Raw genomic sequence first — 20,578 nt, forward strand, 5'->3', positions numbered from 1 at the left:
ACAGGATTATTAGCACGAGGGCTGGGATACTGGAGCACTGGGTGTTCTGCTGCAGTGGCACAGACAGCGGCTCTGAGCCTAACTGCACTGCTGCGCTCAGCGCTGAGGGCCAGTCTTCAGCATGGTTATGGTGCCTTTCCAGGCAGATATTTACCTAAACATGATAACAGAGGGTTTAATGGTGAGGACAAGATGCACAGTCCAAGCACATCCCTGCCCATGGAAGGTTCATGATATGTTGACAGTACGTCATAAAATTATCTGATTAGTTTTTGAAGAGGCTTATGTTATCACAGGACACCTAATGAAATAAACATCACCTGTTTTGAGGATTTGAGTATAGGAGCAGGGAGGTTCTACTGCAGTTGTACAGGGTCTTGGTGAGACCACACCTGGAGTATTGCGTACAGTTTTGGTCTCCTAATCTGAGGAAAGACATTCTTGCCATAGAGGGAGTACAGAGAAGGTTCACCAGACTGATTCCTGGGATGTCAGGACTTTCATATGAAGAAAGACCGGATAGACTCGGTTTATACTCGCTAGAATTTAGAAGATTGAGGGGGGATCTTATAGAAAAGTACAAAATTCTTAAGGGCTTGGACAGGCTAGATGCAGGAAGATTGTTCCCGATGTTGGGGAAGTCCAGAACAAGGGGTCACAGTTTAAGGATAAAGGGGAAATCTTTTAGGACCGAGATGAGGAAAACTTTTTTCACACAGAGAGTGGTGAATCTGTGGAATTCTCTCCCGCAGAAGGTAGTTGAGGCCAGTTCATTGGCTATATTTAAGAGGGAGTTAGATGTGGCCCTTGTGGCTAAAGGGATCAGGGGGTATGGAGAGAAGGCAGGTACAGGATACTGAGTTGGATGATCAGCCATGATCATATTGAATGGCGGTGCAGGCTCGAAGGGCCGAATGGCCTACTCCTGCACCTATTTTCTATGTTTCTATGTTTCTATGTTGCTAGAAGATTGGGATAGATTGATTTCAACCATTGCCTCTTCAGGAGGCCAGTTCGGAATAAGGGGGCTTAACCTTAATTATAGAACTTGGCTGGTTGCGGCTGATGTTAGGAAGCACATCCTCACCCAAAGGGCAAATAAGAAATCTCAACCTCAATCTGCTGATAGAGCTGGAGACACAAGAAACGGCAGATGCTGGAATCTTGAGCAGAACAAAATGGTGGAAGAACTCAGCGGGTCAGGCTGCATCTGTGGAGGGAATGGATTGACGACATTTTGGGTTGGGACCCATCATAGAGGAAGGATCCCGACCCAAAACATCGTCCGTCCATACCCTCCACAGATACTGCCTGAACATGCCGAGTTCCTCCAGCACTTTGTGTTTTGCTAGTAGAACTGCTGCCTCATAGCTTCAGGGAGTCGAGTTTGATTCTGCCCTCTGGTGCTGTCTGCGTGGAGTTTGCATATGCTCCCTGAGATCACCAGTTGCTCTGCTTTCCTCTTACACCGCAAAGACATGTAGATGGTGGGCTAATTGGGCAATGCAAAATACCACAAATGTACAGATAAGTGCCGAAGTGGTTTGCATTTGTTGTTTTGGGGAAATTGATGGGAATGTGGGGCGAATAAAATGGGATCAATGCAGGGATAATATAAATGTTTGTTGCAGACAGTGAGCAGAGGGCCTGTTCTGGGCTGCATGACGTTATAACTCAGTGACTGTATAAACCAGTCGAGTCAGGGAACAACGGGTAATTTAGAAAGTGAGGTTAATACACATTTTAAAACAATATTTTATTCAGAGCTGTGAAACTATGACAGGTAGATAGAATTCTGGGGGCTTGTGTTGAACCATGAACTGATTTAATGGTGCACGGTTTCAGGTGGCGAGTTGTTTTGAATGGGTCTCCTTCTAAGTCACTGCAATGCAACGTAACACGCTTATTATAATATGGTTTTATGAGCAATTGCTACGGTTGGAGGTACTTCCGTTAAGCTAAATAAAATGTGTGGAGGGGTTAGTCACGAATGATTCTCAATCCCAACTGAAACTGCAACTTGTATTATATTGTACTTTGTAGAAGAATTATCAAAGAACCTCATGAGGTGTTATAATCTAGATCCTCAAAGAACATTTGTGAACCAGATAGGATGTTACAACAATCTGTAATAAGGACATAAGAAGTACATGCAGGGATAGCTATTCAGCCCCTTGTACTTGTTCAATTAGATTATGGTTTATCTTTCACCTTAATTGTTCAGTTTAGGTCTGATAAGTCATCAATACCGTTACTCTGCTCTTAACTTTCAGAGTTCACTAAATGTTCTGGTTAAATATGGAAGTCTGAATGCTCATTTCAGACCTCTGAGGAGCTAGGACTATAACTTAATAATTATATTATCAATTCATAATTGATGAATGCTTTTAATATCTTCCCCACGTGGCACAGCATAACCTTGTCACTGCTTCAATGGTTAAATGGTAAGGATGTACAGTATTTTAAACACAAAAGAAGTAGAGCTCTCCTGAGTACCCTAGGTAAATACTGTATATACCTCAGTCAACATCACCAAATAAAGACCACCTTTGTGTGTTTGTGACATCTTACCCCAGTTATCATGAATCCTGCAGTACAACATAACATGCAACATAGTGCAGCATATGAACAGACCCTATTGACCACGATGTTGTGTTGGCCATGATGTCAATTTAAACTGGAAGTCTGTTTTGCATGTGGTCTATGTCCTTCAATTCCCTCCCTGTTCATTAGTCTTCCTAAATGCCTCTTAAATGAAGGCCATCATATCTACTTACATCACTTCTCCAAGCAACTCAATCCAGGCTTCTACTACTCTCTTTGTAAAAGAACGTGCAAAACATCTCCTTTACGGTTTCCTTTTTCACTTTAAATCTAGGCCCTCTAGTATTTGACATTTCCACCCTGGGAAAAGACCCTATCTACCCTTTCCATAACTTATGTATGTTTATGTATTACTGTCAGGTCATCCCTCAGCCTCTGATGCTGCAGGGAAAATGGTCTAAGTTTGACCAACCTCTCCTTATAGCCAATCCACTCTAATCCAAGTAGTATTGTGGTAACTTCTGCACTCTCTCCAAAGCATCCACATTTTACATCTATTATCTGCAGAAGAAGAGAATCCTTAATGAATCGCCATCCTGGTTTTGTCTTGGTTTAATCGACCACTGGTTTAGGACTTCCAACAAGGAAAACATCCACCCCCAAGTCATCCATGTATTTTGTGTCTTCTAATGTGGTTACCTTTCCTTCTTCTAGAGGATAGAGGCCTGGCTCATTGAGGCCTGGTGGCTCAATCTCTCCTCAGCCCAGCTATCCCAGGAACTTTGAATAAAGTTGGCCAAAGATCTCCATCAATGGCTTTGCTTCAGATCACAGAAGGATAAGCCTTCCATTTGCATTCAATGCCAACTCTGACCAATTATAAAAATATATTAATATTATAAAAATAGTGATCAATTTATAGTGTCTTCCATGTTCCCACTGTTTTATTGTAGATGAGTGGGCACCATGGCGGATAGATTTGGGCCATTTTTCCTGCTATCTCAATACACTTTATAGCCAGTCATGCACGTAAGTGCCCACTGTGGTGCTGCAGAGACCATGAAAAGCAACTGCTTCACACAAACACAGTGGTGCAGCAGTGAATTGCTGCCTTACAGCACCAGAGGCCTATATTCGATTCTGACTACGGGTACTGTCTGTATGAAGTTTGTACGTTATCCCCGTGACCTGCGGGGATTTCTCTGAGATATTCAGTTTCCTCCCACACTCCAAAGGCATACAGCTTTGTAGGTTAATTGGCTTGGTATAAATGTAAATTGTCCCTCGTGTGTGTAGGATAGTGTTAATGTGCGGAGATTGCAGGTGGGCCGAAGGACCTATTTCCACGCTGTATCTCTAAACTAAACTAAACAGTAATGTGTCGCTGCCCAAGATATCTGATTTAGTGTTTTTGATTGGAAGGTAGATATTGCACAGGACACAGTGAAAATCTCCCTGTCCTACTTTCATATCAACCTGAGAGGGCAAAAGTGGCCTCAGCAACCACCTCCTATTGATCTTGGCTGGCACTCCCTCAGGACCTCAGGGAAGAGACAGTCTAGGTTTCTCTGCTCAGATCTCTGGCAAGAAATGTCAGTATAGTACAGTGGTATAGTATAGTAGAGTATAGTATAGTATAGTATTGTATAGTATAGTACCGTGGTATAGTATAGTATAGCATAGCATGGCATAGAGTATAGTATAGTGCGGCCTAGTATAGTATTGTATAATATAGTATAGTATAGTAAAGTACAGACCCTTCGGCTCACAAAGTAATTAATCTCGAGGAAAACTCAGGGGAAATTAAAATAAAGCATATGTACTTTAAAAAAAATTGATGTCAGCTGTCAGAATGTTTGATTGGATGATACCCATTCCTGCCCTGTGGATTTGCAGGGCAGCCATCTCCTCCTTGTTGGTTAGCTTGTCTTTGAGTGGTTGAATTGTGGGCTGCATTTGTCGTTCAGCCCACCCGTTTTATACCCGTCACAGTTACCACATCTAGAGTGGCCCAATTCAGAGTGGAGTCACCCAGCCCTGAGCTGCAAGGTAAGTGAAGGCAGGTGGTTAAAACATCACTATGCCAGTGTGGAAGTGGGGCTTCAGGACAGGCCTCTTGAGAGGTGGTTGCCACTTGTTATCAATTCTCTTTCAGAGATGGAGAATCAGCTTGGATGGCCCACTGTCTTATTGTAGATCAGTGGCCACCATGTTGATAGATTTGGGCCATGTTTGACCCAGTCCAGTGTAGGTGGGATAATATTTGACAATCAAGGAGCATCTGACCAGATAAGGACCTAATCAGTTGCCAATATGTGTACAACTGCTTCTCGCAAATAACAGTGTACTCTTGCCCAGGTGATGGAAAACAAAGGTCCAGGGAAGGACAGGTCAGGTCACCTTTGGCCACAACATTGGAGGTTGGTAGTTGGTCCATCCAGTGTTTATGATCCAATGTGATACACCACAGCAATAGTCACTGCCTTCCTGAGCAGAGAGTGAAAGATAAAATTGACTCAGGACATTCTTCTCTTCTGAATGTCTACCACACATGTTGTCTGAAAAATGTCCTCTAACTCGACAACTCTACAAGTCTACAACTTTAAAAAGACCTTTGACTGCTTACAGATTATCCCCGATCCCTATACTTTGGTTTCAAAAACAGGGAGGCAGATTACTATCTAAATGGTGTCAAGTTAGGAAAAGGGGAAATACAACGGGATCTGGGGGTCCTTGTTCATCAGTCAATGAAAGTAAGCATGCAGGTACAGCAGGCAGGGAAGAAAGTGAATGGCATGTTGGCCTTTATAACAAGAGGAGTTGAGTATAGGAGCAAATAGGTCCTTCTGCAGTTGTATAGAGCCCTAGTGAGACCACACCTGGAGTATTGTGTGCAGTTTTGGTCCCCTAAATTGAGAAAGGACATTCTTGCTATTGAGGGAGTGCAGCGTAGGTTTACAAGGTTAATTCCATGGATGGCGGGACTGTCATATGCTGAGAGAATGGAGCGACTGGGCTTGTATACTCTGGAGTTTAGAAGGATGAGATGGGATCTTATTGAAACATATAGGATTATTAAGGGTTTGGACACGCTAGAGGCAGGAAACATGTTCCCGATGTTTGGGGAGTCCAGAACCAGGGGCCACAGTTTAAGAATAAGGGGTGAGCCATTTAGAACGGGGACAAGGAAACACTTTTTCTCACAGAGAGTTGTGAGTCTGTGGAATTCTCTGCCACAGAGGGCGGTGGAGGCCAGTTCTCTGGATACTTTCAAGAGGGAACTAGATAGGGCTCTTAAAGATAGCGGAATCAGGGGATATGGGGAGAAGGCAGGAACGGGGTACTGATTGGGGATGATCAGCCATGATCACATTGAATGGCGGTGCTGGCTCAAAGGGCTGAATGGCCTACTTCTGCACCTATTGTCTATTGTCTATTTATTCACCTTACCACTGGCAGTATAGGTTCTAAGCTCGGAATTCTTTCCAGTGCTCTCCCCCTCAGCAGCAAGTGAGTCATGGCCTCCAATCCGCTTACCTTCTGCAGGTCCTCAATGGATTTCTCAGCTTCCCTCAGCTTTTCCAGAATGACTTGCTCCTTGGCAGCGATCTGGGATTCCTCGCTCTCCAATTGTTCTATTTCCACCTCGAGTCTGCAATAAAGAAAGGCAATGAAAGATGTTCCCCATCCTAGATGGCAGTTTTGGCATTACAATTCCACTGGTGGTGTTATGTCGGTGTTGTATAGACTGTATGTGGAGGGCGCCCCATCTTCCCTTGTGTCTAGCTTGGGTACCAGCTCTCACAATCCTTCTATCCCAGTTCTATTCTAAGTTCTAAGCATCCCCCAAGCTCAGATATTCTATCCCAGTTCAACTTAGTTCGTTCAAGTGAGTTTATTGTCATGTGTCCCTGATAGGACAATGAAATTCTTGCTTTGCTTCAGCACACAGAACATAGTAGGCATTTACTACAAAACAGATCAGTGCATCCATAAACCATTGTATAAATATATACACACATGAATAAATGCTGATAGTGCAAATAACAGTTAATGGGTTATTAATGATCAGAGTTTTGTCTGAGCCAGGTTTAATAGCCTGATGGCTGTGGGGAAGTAGCTATTCCTGAACCTGGTTGTTGCAGTCTTCAGGCTCATGTACCTTCTACCTGAAGGTAGCAGGGAGATGAGTGTGTGGCCAGAATGGTGTGAGTCTTTGATGATACTGCCAGCCTTTTTAAGGCAGCGACTGCGATAAATCCCCTCGATGGAAGGAAGATCAGAGCCGATGATGGACTGGGCAGTGTTTACTACTTTTTGTAGTCTTTTCCTCTCCAGGGCGCTCAAGTTGCCGAACCAAACCACGATTCAACCGGTCAGCATGCTCTCTACTGTGCACCTGTAGAAGTTAGAGAGAGTCCTCCTTGACATACCGACTCTCCGTAATCTTCTCAGGAAGTAGAGGCGCTGATGTGCTTTTTTGATAATTGCATTAGTGTTCTCTTAAAGGAAGCATGTGGAATAGGTGCAGGAAGTTTTTCAGGCAGTCCCACAGTCCTACAGTCCCACTAATGCTGCAGTATTCAGTGGGAGGCACAGTGGTACAGCTAGTAGAGCTGATGCCTCACAACATTAATGACCTGGTACCATCCTGACTTATGGTGCTGTCTGTGTGGAGTTTGCAAATTCTCCCTCGAGGGTATCTCCCTGGTACATTGATTACGTTCCATGCCCCGAAGACATGCTGGTCTTAGACTGTAATAACAATGAACTGCAGATCCTAGCTTACCAAAGAAAGGCACAAAATGCTGGAGTAACTCAGCAGGTCAGGCAGCATCTCTGGAGAACATTGATTCGCGTTAGGAGTTTTCTTCAGACTAAATATTTTGAAGAAGGATCTCAACCCAAACTGTCACCTATCCATGTCCTTCAGAGATGCTGCCTTGTCCGTTGAGTTCCTCCAGCATTACGTATCTTTCTCAGGTTGATAGATGAATTGGTTAGTATATTGCCCCTGATATACAGTGCATGGGTGCCAGGTGAATTGGTGAATGGATTTTTTTCAGCCCATTAAGAATGAGGAGAAATATGTCTTATTTTCTGCCTCTGATCTCCATACTCCTTGACTTATTTGGTCTCTAAAAATCGAACACTCTATCTTCCACTGGACTTCCCCCCTCTTCTCCGGTGAAGGATCCTTGACATCTACAGCTTTCTGAATGAAGAAAATTATTTTCATTTTAACCATAAAAGGCTGTCCCCCTCTCCTGATTCTGTGGTGGTGAAGGAAAAATAGCAGCCATTTTATGCCTAGTGGGCTCCTTAAATTTGGCTTCACAGGGCATGGAACATAGAAGAGTACAGTGTATAAACATGGTAACTGGACAACTGTGTTCCTAAGTGAATCTGCATGTGAGGCCGACTTCACTGCTTCAATAGGTGGTTAAGAGTTAACCACAGAGTTGTAGGTCAGGAGTCACACAGGCCAGAGTGGGTAAGATTTCCTTCCCTCAAGCAGAGAAATGACCCAGATGGGCTTTTTGCAACAATCCTGTTATTTTATGGCCACCATTATTGATATTAGTTTAAAAAAAATTCCAGATTGATTTAATTAAAGTAATCTAATTTGTCAATTTGCTGTGAAGGGACTTGGTGTCACAGCTGCTGTTTTTGCAGTAAGATAAATGCTATGCAACTTTACGGTATGGATAATGTAAACCTCAGCACTGGTTACAGCAGCAATTAGAAGCAGGTTTAGGAGCCAATTCACAATACACAGCCAAGGCCTGAAATATTCTTCAGTGCTTGTTTTTAGCAGAAACAACTTAATCTAGAGTAGAATAAATTACGATGGGTGAATTTCCTAATCTTGTGCCAAGGAATACCTAAGGTCAATAGAACAGCTTGTAAACTCTGTTGGAGATTGAGCATATGCCTGGAGAAGCCAGGGTTTGGCTCTGTTGTGATGCCATTCATGGAATGAATTCATAAAGTCATATAATCATATCGTGTGCACACTTCCAGCTGCCCCGGTTCAAACCTTTTCCATCCACAAACCTCTTTGCCTCTCTTTTCGAAGTTCTACTTAAAAGCCTAATATTTAATTACTATTTAACCAAACTTGTGGTCATGTGTTCTAATGCTTTACTCTTTGGTTTGATGCCACTTAAGCGGAAATTGTTCGAAGAACCCCCATTGTTAAGCATCAGGAGTTGAATGGTTGACATTTTTGAAACACGTTACCCAACCTTGGTGGGATTGCCCAAGAATAACAAGTCAGCACCTTTAGATGACAGTGTGCAGATGAATCATAGAACCTGATTTTCTGGGCGTCATATTGTCTTAAAAATATGAAGCGATTTATGGTGAAAGATCGTAGCTTTATGGTGGAATGGGCAAGGTTTAAAGGAGATGTGTGAGTTTAGCTTTTTACACAGAGGATGGTTGGAGCCTGGAATACGTTGCTAGGGGTGGTGATGGAGGCAGGGACAATAGTGCTTTTGGAGAGGCACAAGGAGGGGATGGAGGAATGTGGATAATTTGCAAGCAGATGAATTTAGTTTATTCTCGCATTGACTTTGCGTAGACATTGCAGGCTGAAGGGCCTGTTCCTGTCCATTGCTGTACTGTGGTTTATCTCACATTTGTACTTTCATGGGGAGGGGGATAACGACACATAATAAGCACTGATAACAGTTGTAAATGTTTGCAAATTTCACCTTGGAGACTGGACGCTGAGGTTAAATCGTTGAAATTGTTATCAGAGAAAAACTTGTGGACTTTTCCAGCAATCATCTGAGAAATTATTCCAGTCAGGAAACTGCTAAACTTAAGGCTGCTATAAATTCCTTTCCACCTCTCTCTGAAATTTCCTGCCATTGTTCAGGTCCCAGTCGATGGGCAGATCCCACAGCCAGTAAGACTTCCGTTTTCAATTGGACTATTTAGTATACGTGATAACATCAAGGCTCTTACACTATCAGTCCTAAGGCAGCATTGTGTGAAATCCCTCCTGACCCACCCACCCACCCACCCACTGTCATGCATGATTCAGAACCTGATGGGTGAGTTGACCCCAGCATCCATCCGCAGATGTACAGAAATCCTGAACTCTTGCAGTTTCTGTGCTTCACTTTACAGAGTGGGATTTGAACTCACAGTCTGGTGCCACAGGCAAGAGTGTGTTCCACTAAATTACAGCCGGGCACAGATGGTGGTGGGTGGTGAAAGTGCGGTTACTTAGTAGAGCCATGGAAGCATTCTCCGAGGGGTCATACAACCAATGGATCACTAGTTTATTTGCGGGAGGGTTCTGGCCTCACTTCTCCCAAGGAGCCTGACTTGCTTCAAGGGGGAGAAAGATAGCCTAATTCTGTTGGGCAATCTACTGCTGGACAACTCAAAGCAGGGTCCTTTTCAAGGCTGAGATTAGGGGAATTTCCTCCATGTCCCAGTCCCTTCAACTATTGCAAGGCCTCCTGGTGTGGGAGGTCTTGCTTGGAAGCTGCAGAGGCTCCAAATGCAGAAAGACTTTGTCAGCACATTGATGGGACTTGGCTAATCTGAAGCCTCACTCTGAACCCAATGCTTCCAGCTGCTTTCCCCTGAAGTTATAGCATTGCACTGGAAGACATCTTGACTTTTGGGACAAATGTCTTAATGCCAAGTATTAAAAATGAATTTTGGTTGGGAGACTCAGCAGTTTCTTGATGTTTCAGCATTTGGATGTTTTGGAATAGGGATTCAAACCTTTCATGATCTTGAGATGTCCAAAAGCACTTTGTAGCCAATATTGATAGTCATAGTCATACAGCATAGAAACGGTCCCTTCGGCCCAATTTGACCTTACCAACCAAGATGCCCCACCTAGCCAGTCCAATTTGCCCGCATTTGGCATATATTCTTCAAAGTCGTACTTATCCTGCCCAAGTGCCTTTAAAATGTTGTTATGGTACCTGCCTCAACTACCTCCTCTGGCAGCTCATTCCATATACCCAGCATCTCTGGTTATGAACATTAAGCTCCACAATATGCACAATGTTGATGACCAGATAATGTTGATGAAGGGATGAATTTCAAGGGAGAGCTCTCCCGACCTTCCACAAAACACTGCCACTGTATCTTTTATTTGTGGGAGGATGGAGGAGGCCTTGGTTTAATATTTCACCCAGAGGGCAGCAATCATATCAGAGCACCACTCCCACAGTACCGAACCACATGTGTCAACCTGGATCTTTTGAGCTCAGATCCATAGAGCGGGATTTGTATACATAGTTTTCTGACGAAAGGTGACAGAAATAGCTACAATTGATAAAAATGCAAACTTTGGAACTACAGTCAAAGCATTTTAACTGTATATAGTCAGTGCTTTGTACTTCAATTGTATCCTCTCAGCATGTAGCAACAACAGAAACATATTCATAATATTGTTATCCCCAGTGCAGAGTGAAAAAGCTCCCCACCCATTGAAGGTGACTCCATGATAACATTCCAGTGGTGCCAGGAAGTACAAGAATTTGTACAAGAATTCCTGGTTTTAACCTCGGAAGACAGCCAAAAGGGAATTTGGGACAGTTCCAAATCCTACTCATAGTAAGACTAATTAGAACTGCATTTATTAAAATCAAGCAAGAGGATATCTTTTTTTTCCTTTGTAAAATGGAGAGCTCCTACAATGAAATGTGGTAATTTAAAATTAATTATTTCAGTCATCAAACCAGCGGCTTGCATTCATCATGGATGTGTGTGTATATATAGATAGGTGAAGGCTTTCTTTGAAAAAATCTGCAGCCTGTTCTTGATAATTCTGTGAAAATAACGTCCTTATCACTGACCCTCTGGTGTGTATATCATTGTTCATCAAGGACATGGAGCATGTTGACAACTGCTGTTAACGCAGGTCAAATACCAGCCAGAAATACTGCCCATAACAACAGAACCGGCTGCATCAGAGACAATCCAAAACAGCAGACAATTTCACGGAGGATTGAATCAGCCATTCCTGCAGAATCCTCCTTCCGCTGAATACCTTGAATGGATCATTCACAGACATCCAGGATTCTTCACGTATTTCATTGCAACAATTACATTTATCAACCACCGTGCAGTGCTGCATCTTAATAAAAGAAGCCGATCGAATAGAAAATCCCTTTAACCTTATTTACAATTCCTGTTTGGGATGGATCACCTTGGTTGTAAATGATTCGAGCTGCAATTCCAGATCCCTTCGCCAGTACAATATCTCTGAAACCAGTGCTGACATCTTACCTCCTGCCATTCTCCTCGGACCCTTTCTTCCAACTAGCTGCCTTCTTTCATTCAAAATAGAGCCTGGTGCAAACCAAGAGAGAAATTCATAGCCCGCACAAATCCCATCCACTCCTTTCTGCTTCGTTACGCTTCTAAAGAATCTGTTCGGGGTCAGTGAAGGCAGAGTAAGTGCATTAAATTCTCCTGTTACCCAGGTGTCAGAAGCTGGGCTCAGCTGCAACTCGGCTCCAATCTGAGTGCAATCCTCGCACTGTGCACAGAGAATTACGTGACTGCTGCAGATGGAAGCTCCCTGACTCAAAAGGGGCCTCCGTGCACTGCTCTGGGTGCTAATTCATCAGTGAGCAGTGAGATTGTAAAGAAGCTTTTATAGGTGCCGCACATTGTCCCTCCGACTAATTTTTATTTATTAATTGATTCGAGGGAAGTGGGCGTTTCTGGCGAGCACAGCGTATATTTTCTGTTCCTTAATTGCCCCTGAGCTGAGGAGCCATGGGAGTGGCACCATGGCACAGCTGGTGGAGCCATCGCCTCATAGAGGCAGAGGCAGAGGCCAAGGTTCAATCCTGACCATTATTTCTGTCTGTGTGGAGTCTGCGCAATCTTCCTGTGACTGTGTGGGTTTCACCTGGTTTTTCTACCACATTCCAAAGGCGAGCAAATTGGTAGGATCATTGGCCTCTGTAAATAACCTCTAGTGTGTAGAATCTGGGGGAAATTGATATGTGATGGCCGGCATGAACCCACTGGCCTGAAGAGTCTGTCTCTGTGCTGTAATTCTTTATGACCCTATGATTATAATTTGAGACTCAGCCACTTGACAATGTGTGTGGAGCTTGCATGTGGACCAGACTGAGTAAAATGGGCAATGCTTCTTCTTTCCCTGAGGGGAGATCAGTTAACCTGATCCAGTAGTTTTGTGACCACTAATGCTGATATTGGCTTTATCATTTTAGCATTCTTTAATTCTTTGACTTTAACTCCCCAGTTGCCATGGTGCTATCCATACTCATGGAGCTCTATCCGGGGTCCTGTGTGTGGATGGGGATTGCAGATGGAGTGTGGACGAGGGTAATCGGAGCTGGGACATCAGCACCTCAGACTACTGGCTATTAGTCCAGAATCAATGAACCAAAGCACATTGTTACGCCAGCTCCCATGTACAATATGCTTGCGATACCATGGCTTATGGGGTAGCCTTGCCTTGCTGTGGAATGAGAAGATCATGGGGTTGTCCCTCTCTGGAGAGCAGAGCACAAGATGAATGCTGATGGTTTAAGATGCATATGAAGGTAGTATTGCACATTTAGATATACAACTAAGCCCGCTTATTCACTGACTACCCATCTGCTAATCCATGTATTCACAACGTTGGAGTCAGAATATTGGGGTAGGTTTGTGGTTGGAGCTGGGCTCAGGGGTTTGGGCTGGGTGAGACTAGAGGGTGGACATGGGGTGTGACCAGAGCTGGTGGACCGGGTGTGTGGCTGGAGCCAGGGTCTGGAGAGTGGATTTGGTGTGTGGACAGCTCTGTGGTTGCCAGTGTGTGATGGGGGTGTGCAAAGAGCCATAGTGAGGAACTGTGTGTGTGCCTGAGCCAGGCTCAAGTCAAGTCAAGAGAGTTTATTGTCATGTGTCCCAGATAGGACAATGAAATTCTTGCTTGCTGCAGCACAACAGAATATTTTAAGGAAAAATCCAAATCAGATCAGATCAGTGTGACCATATACCATAGAATATATATATACAGACATAAATACACAGATAAAGTGCAATGGTCTGTTATAGATCATAGTTTGTTTGAAGTTGTGTTTAATAGTCTGGTGGCTGTGGGGAAGAGGCTGTTCCTGAACCTGGATGTTGGAGATTTCCGGCTCCTGTACCTTCTACCTGATAGCAGGGGGAGATGAGTGAGTGGCCACAACAGTGGTGTCGTCGGCGAACTTGATGATGGAGTTCGCACTATGTCCGGCTACGCAGTCATGAGTATAGAGTGAGTACAGCAGGGGGCTGAGCACGCAGCCTTGAGGTGCTCCTGTGCTGATTGTTATCGAGGATGACACATTTCCACCAATATGGACTGAATGTGAACTAGGTGTGTGTCCAAATCCAGGGTGCGGAGAGTGGACCAGGGTTGTGTGTGCTCTATCCGGGGTCTTGTGTGTAGATATGGGGGGGGGTTGCAGATGGAGTGTGGGTTGGAGTGTGGATGAGAGTGATCGGAGATGGGACACGGATGGTTGGCTGGGTCTGCAGCCAGAGTCAGGCTTGGTGTCAGGATGGGGAATTTCCTCGAATTGAGAAACATGGGTATTTTACTTATATCTGAAGCTAACAAACTAAAACGTATGTAGAACTTATTATATCCATGAGAGCATTGCCTACTATATGTCACTGTATACTGAGTTAGATGATCAGCCATGATCATATTGAATGGCGGTGCAGGCTCGAAGGGCCGAATGGCCTACTCCTGCACCTATTTTCTATGTTTCTATGTCTATGTTTCTATGTCATTTCAGCTGTAGAATCATTGCCAGTTTTGTTAGTGATGCCCATGTGTTTTTTTTTTCAACTATATTTCTCTCCCCACAAGTTAAGTGTGTTTATGGCAGGGGACGTTAATCCTGTCTGCACTCAGGTATAAACAGAAGATCCCATGACACTAGTTCAAAAGAGAATTGGCATGTCATCCCCAGTTCACTGAAGAATGCACAATGTCCAATGCACACTGGCGCAGCGGTAGAGTTGTTGCCTTATGGCGCCAGAGACCCAGGTTCGATCCTGTCTCTGGGTGATGTCTGAATGGAGTTTGTATGTTCTCCACGTGGCCGCCTAGGTTTTCTCCAGGTGCTCGAGTTTCCTCCCACATTCCAAATACGTGCAGATTTGTAGGTTAATTGACCTGTAACATTGTCCCTAATATGTGGGATAGAACTATTGTATGGGTGATTGCTGGTCGACGCAGATTTGGTGGGCTGAAGGGCTTGTCTCCACGCTGTTTTACTAAACTAAGCTAAACTAAACAAAATGAAAATAAGCTAAACAAAACTAAACAAACGTTTCAGGTCGGGACCCTTCTTCAGACTCAGACTTCTTCAGTTTGAAGAAGGGTCCAGACCCAAAACATCACCTATCCTTTTTCTCCAGAGATGCTGCCTGACCTACTGAGTTACTCTAGCACTTTGTATCTATCTTTGGTATTAACCAACATTTGCAGTTCTTTGTTTCTACACATGCACTAAAAATGGTTGGTGTTGATGTTGTTGGGAGACGACTGTAGAAAGGTTGTTTCTGTGACGCTCTGTACAGCAATGGCGACTACATAATGGTTTCAGCTGTGGCACAGTTGATGCTAGTGTCAAGTTGGAAGGCAGTGGTTCAAGTCCTGGTCTGGACACTGGAGGGTAAAAATCACACCGATCCTCTGTGAGCAGTTGTAATGGCGTCCTGTGCAGAAGTAGATGCTCTTTACAGAAGCGATTCTAAACGCAGGTCCCATCTGTTGTCTTAAGTGGGAATCAATGGCTATTTTGTGGGAGAGTTAACCCTTAAATATTTATACCTCCACCGACAACTGACACCGTAGGTCAATGTCATTGTGCTGTTTGTGGGAGTATGCTATGCCACATTTCAAGGTACCACATTTCAAAGAGCAATCCATTGACTGAGAAGATCTCAAGTTATAATGGTTGAGAGAATTGAAAATCTTCCCTTTGTCTTTTAACATAGGAACATTTAAACAGAAAACCAGCTGTAGTAGACAGTTTGAAACTCAAAGCTACTGATTTAACACAAGCTTCACTGAAAGGTATTGGGGATAAATTTCTGAGAACTGGAGCAAAAAGCAGATTGCTGGAGGATCTCAGAAGGCAGGTAGCATCTGTGGAGGGAAATGGACTGACGAGGTTTCGGGTCAGGCTGAGTTCAGACTTCAGACTGAGTTTGGCCAGCGCATTACATTTTGGTCAAGATTCCAGCATCTGGTGCCTCTTGAGTCTCAATTTCTGTGAACTGGCTATGTAAAAGCATAGTTGGCTGGCTATGCTTACCATACAGTCCGTAATATTTTTTACCCGAATCTTAGGGAAAGTATCCATAATTTCCCAATAGGTGTGGCTTGGATAGCGGAACTGATAATGACTCTCCACGTGCAGTTTCAAAAGTGAGATTGACGATGTTTCAATGGAACAGAAAGCTCACCTTTTATTATAAGGGGTGACAGAAGCTTGAAGCAACGTGTTGTACTTCCGGTGGGGCTGGTGCCAGCTGCCTCCACCTCCATCTTTTTGTTTTTTTGTTTTTTTTGTTATGTTGAAGTGTGTTTTTTATGTTTTTTAAAAATGTTTTAATGTGGGGGAAGAGGGTACGGTAAGGGGGATACCGTCCTTCAGTCGCTTCCTGGAGAGGACGCGACTATTATTCGAGTCGCGTCCTCTCCCCCCCCCCAGCGGCCTACCTACTGGATTGGTGCGGCCTTTCCTGCCTGGACCGATCAGAGCTCCAGCAGCGGCGGGACAGCGCTGATACATCGCGGGGCTGGCGATGCCTTACCGGGGATCGCCGTCTGGAGCCCGGAGTGCTGGGCCTGCGGCACCGACATCCTGGAGCTGTGGTTCGCGGAGCTCCCAACGCGGGCGGCGCTGACAAACATCGTGGGGTCCTGCGACTCTGCCCGGCTCAGCCTGCGGACTCGGGAGCTGCGGACTCCTGTGGGAGGCGGCTGATCGGGAGGTCCGGGCCGCTGAGGAGGATTTTCACCGTCGGGGTTCGGCGTCGGCGTTCCATCAGCCCGGCGAGAGGGCCTGAGCATCGGGCTGCCCGGGGTGGCGACTGCGGGTGCTCGGAAGGCCCCGACCATGGGTGAACAGCTGGGAAGATCGGAGGGGAGGCTGGCTGGACTATGGTGCCTTCCTCACCTTGGTGCCATTGTGTTATGTTGTGTCGTGGACTTTCTGTGTTTGTGCTTTTTTTTAAATTCTATTTTATTTTTAATATGTTTTAATTATTTATTATTTATTTATTTTTATGATACTGACTGTAAAGGGAAATTCATTTCGTTGTCTCTAATTGAGACAATGACAATAAATTTGAATACAATACAATACAATACAATACAATACAACACGAACATCTGTACGTTGCATTGGTTGGAGGTTGCATTGGTTGAAGGCTTTCATGCAATCTTCAATGACAGAACAAAGGATGAATGATTTTTTGGGAAGAGGTGAGATAGAGATTGGGGTGGCTGGGTGGTATTTAACCCCATGTCACTGACAGATTTCCAAAACCTCACCATGTGGAGTTTGAAATTTGTGGAATTCCAATCCAAATCTGTACACCACAGTATGGGGATCTTCCATTGTTGTCAGGAGACCTTTTTCCAGGAAGACCCATGATATCTACAGCTGCTTCATTGAGGCAAATTAAAGACCTCTGCAAAAGTGGCCACAGTTTAAGACATTAGGTAGAGCTTGACAGTTAAACATTTAAGCTGTGCAAGAATGTTTCACGACCAAAGGAGTTTCTCTGAGGTACTGGTGTTGGAAGCATGACTGCCATTTTGCACAGAGCAAGCTCTCATGAGTAACATGGTGATGATCACCTAATCATTATTTAGTGATACAGACTAAGTAGTGGCCATTAGCTAAAGATTCAAAAGAATATAACTAATCTTCATCAGAATGGATAAGACTGAGGCATACCTTGAGGAGATTTTGCAGTGGAGTAGACAAAATATTTAAGAAGGAGGCATATCTTGAGGATTCTTTGAAGAAGGGTCTCAACCCGTATTGTTGCCTATTTCCTTTGCTCCATAGATGCTGCCTCACCTGCTGAGTTTCTCCAGCATTTTTGTCTACCTTCATCAGAATGCAACCATTTTATCGTTTGCATTGATCAAAGCTTAACATCTCACCTAAAACATGGCACCTCTATGTGATGTTTAGTTTAGTTTAGAGATATAGCGTGGAAACTGGCCCTTCGGCCCACTGAGTCCGAGCCGACCAGCAATCCCCGTACGCCAACACGATCCTACACACTAGGGTCACTTCACAATTTTTATTGGTCAATTAACCCAAAAACTTGTACGTCTTTGGAATGTGGGAGGAAACTGGAGCACTCGGAGAAAACACATGCGGTCACTGGGAGAACATGCAAACTCCATACAGATAGCACCTGTAGGCAGGATTGAACCTAGGTCTCTGGTGCTGTAAGGCAGCAACTCTACTGCTACGCCACCGTGCCAACCTGAGAGGTTATTCTCAGAGATGACAAGGCTACAAGACGCCAAACTGGTTATTCAATTAGCTTTGGATTCTGGAGAAATAACAACAAAAACAACAATTCTGCCTGGGGATATTACATTGAATGGAAGAAAAACATTCTTTCCAGTCTGGATGGTATGAGATGGCTCCTTGCAGCACGGCGTCCCAAGTTGTTTAATGATGCATCATTGGATATGTTAATGTTCTCCTCAGGCTTTGTTCAGTCTGTGAGAGGTCAAGAGACTGGATCTTAAGTGTCATTCGCTCTTAGAGAGCCACCGTCACATTCAGTGCATTGGGAATCAGTGAGACAAAATTGGCTTGTGTTTGCATTCTGCTCTCATCCTAAGTACTTTATATCCCTGTGATTTCTGCTGTAATGGAGCAAATTATCATGTGGCTAGCTCCCACAAAGAGCACCATGATAATGACCAGATAAACCAATGTTAATACACACAATACACAATACACACAATACAATACAATGTATTTGTCACTTGAACCTCATAGAGGCTCAAATGAAATGTTGTTTCTGCAGTCATACACACATGAAAAAAAAGACCCAAGACACAACACAATTTACACAGACATCCATCACAGCGCATCTCCTCCTCGCTGTGATGGAAGGCAAAAAAACTTATCTCTCCCCTGCACTCCCCATTCCCCTCCCGATGTCAGAGTCAAAGCCCCCGGCGGGCGATGGCAATTGTCCCGCGGCCATTAAAGCCACACCGGGCGATGCAAGGCCACGCTCCGGGTCTTGTTGTTGGAGCCCCCGGCGGGCTCTAGCAAAGTCCCGCAGCCGTTGAAGCCACGCCGGGCGGTGATGTAAGGCCCCGCTCCAGGTCATCCTCGATCCCAATGAGACTTAACCATTTTTGCAAATCGCAATACAGACTCCCTTGCTCTTCATTTAAAACAGCGGGCCTTTTGTCATCCACCTTAGAGACTAGATGAGGCCTCATACAAAAGACAGCAGCTATGGCAGTGCAGCATTCCCTCACCAGGGGCGGCAGTCTTGATCTTTAATGCACAAACCACCAGAACAGGACAGGAACCTGCATCTGTCTAACTACGGAACGTGGAAAGTCATCCACTGAACCACAATTGATGCTGAGATAAGGGCTGCAGAATGGGGATGGGGAGGGTGGTGGGAAGGGTTGATGTGGATGGGAAATGTGAAATTTTTAATGGCAACATATACTGTAGGTTTCTCTTGTTCAATGGAACTCCTTCCAAAATGCCACGAACAAATGGGACTCCAGATGTTTGTGTCCTAATTGGCAAAGGCACCCATCACCCTGGACTGGCTCCTGTTTCAGCCACACCACAATTTTTAAATTCTTGTCCATTTTTACAAGTCATTGAAAGGCTTTGCTTTGCCTTATGAATTAATTCTCCATGAGTCCTGCCACCCAAAATATCTCCACTCCTCCAATTCTGCTCTTGATTATCCTTGAGTTTAATGGGTCTGCCATGGGCTGTCATTCATTCAGCCACCAAGGTCCTAAACATTGGAGTTTCATCCCTCAATATCACTTAACCTCTCACTTCCCCTTGCAAGTGGGCCTTGAAACCTACCTCTTTGACCAGGACTTCAATCAATTGTGCTACCAATTCCCTGCGTAGCTTAGTGTCAGTTTTCTTTATAGTTGGTGCTCAATTTTAGTTTTGTGGAAGATGCCAATATAAACATCTGGGAGGAGGCCAACCTGTTAAACTCAAAATTAACCTGCAGAAAATGAAGAGTCGAACAAAATAAATTTTTATCACAGCTTCTTGGAATGTTACAGATTGAAAGAAGGCCACTCAACCATCATGGCTTTGCATTTCCACCCTTCTTCTCTCCTTATCTCTAGCCTTTGTCCAGCTAGCGGCCAATAAAAAAAACATCACCTGTATCCACCTATTACTAAAGATAGACACAAAATGCTGGAGTAACTCAGCGGCCTAGGCAGCATCTCTGGAGAAAAGGAATAGGTGGCGTTTTGGGTCGGAACCCTCTTCAGACCCAAAACGTCACCCATTCCTTCTCTCCAGGGATATGCTGCCTGTTCCGCTGAGTTACTCCAGCTTTTTGTGTCTATCTTCGGTTTGAACCAGCATCTGCAGTTCCTTCCTCCACCTATTACTTGCCAGACTTTGTCTCATCCCTACCTCTTTTCCAGCCCCCACCCACCCCAACCCCACCATTACAATCCGTTTGAAGAAAGGTTTCCACCTGAAAAATCACCTATCCATGTCCTCCAGAGATGCTGTCTGACACACTTAGTTACTGTGCAGGCACTTTGTGTTTTATATCTGCGCAGGCTGCATGAAAGAGAGACCCATATCTGAACAACTCTGTAGAAACCCCTGTGGAATGAATTTTCCTCTTGAAGGATGTCCCTAAATCCTCATTTACTAATTATTTTTTAACCTGCTTCAGTCAACCTTTCAGACAACACAAAGCAGATGACACCAGCCCATTGAATAAACATATTTCCTCACTTCATCTTTGC

General features: G+C 44.4%; 1 protein-coding gene across 1 annotated transcript in view; it reads right to left on the bottom strand.

Moving 5' to 3' along the window:
• The window catches only part of palm2akap2 (PALM2 and AKAP2 fusion), a 117,564-nt gene that overhangs the window by 16,801 nt on the left and 80,185 nt on the right, over nt 1-20,578 (bottom strand). Inside the window, exon 4 of the mRNA XM_033018198.1 lies at nt 6,082-6,196. Coding sequence (XP_032874089.1) covers nt 6,082-6,196 — 115 coding nt within the window. The remainder of the gene's footprint in view (nt 1-6,081; nt 6,197-20,578) is intronic.

This window comes from Amblyraja radiata, chromosome 3 (genome assembly GCF_010909765.2).
Source record: "Amblyraja radiata isolate CabotCenter1 chromosome 3, sAmbRad1.1.pri, whole genome shotgun sequence".
NCBI classification, from domain to species: Eukaryota; Metazoa; Chordata; class Chondrichthyes; order Rajiformes; family Rajidae; genus Amblyraja; species Amblyraja radiata.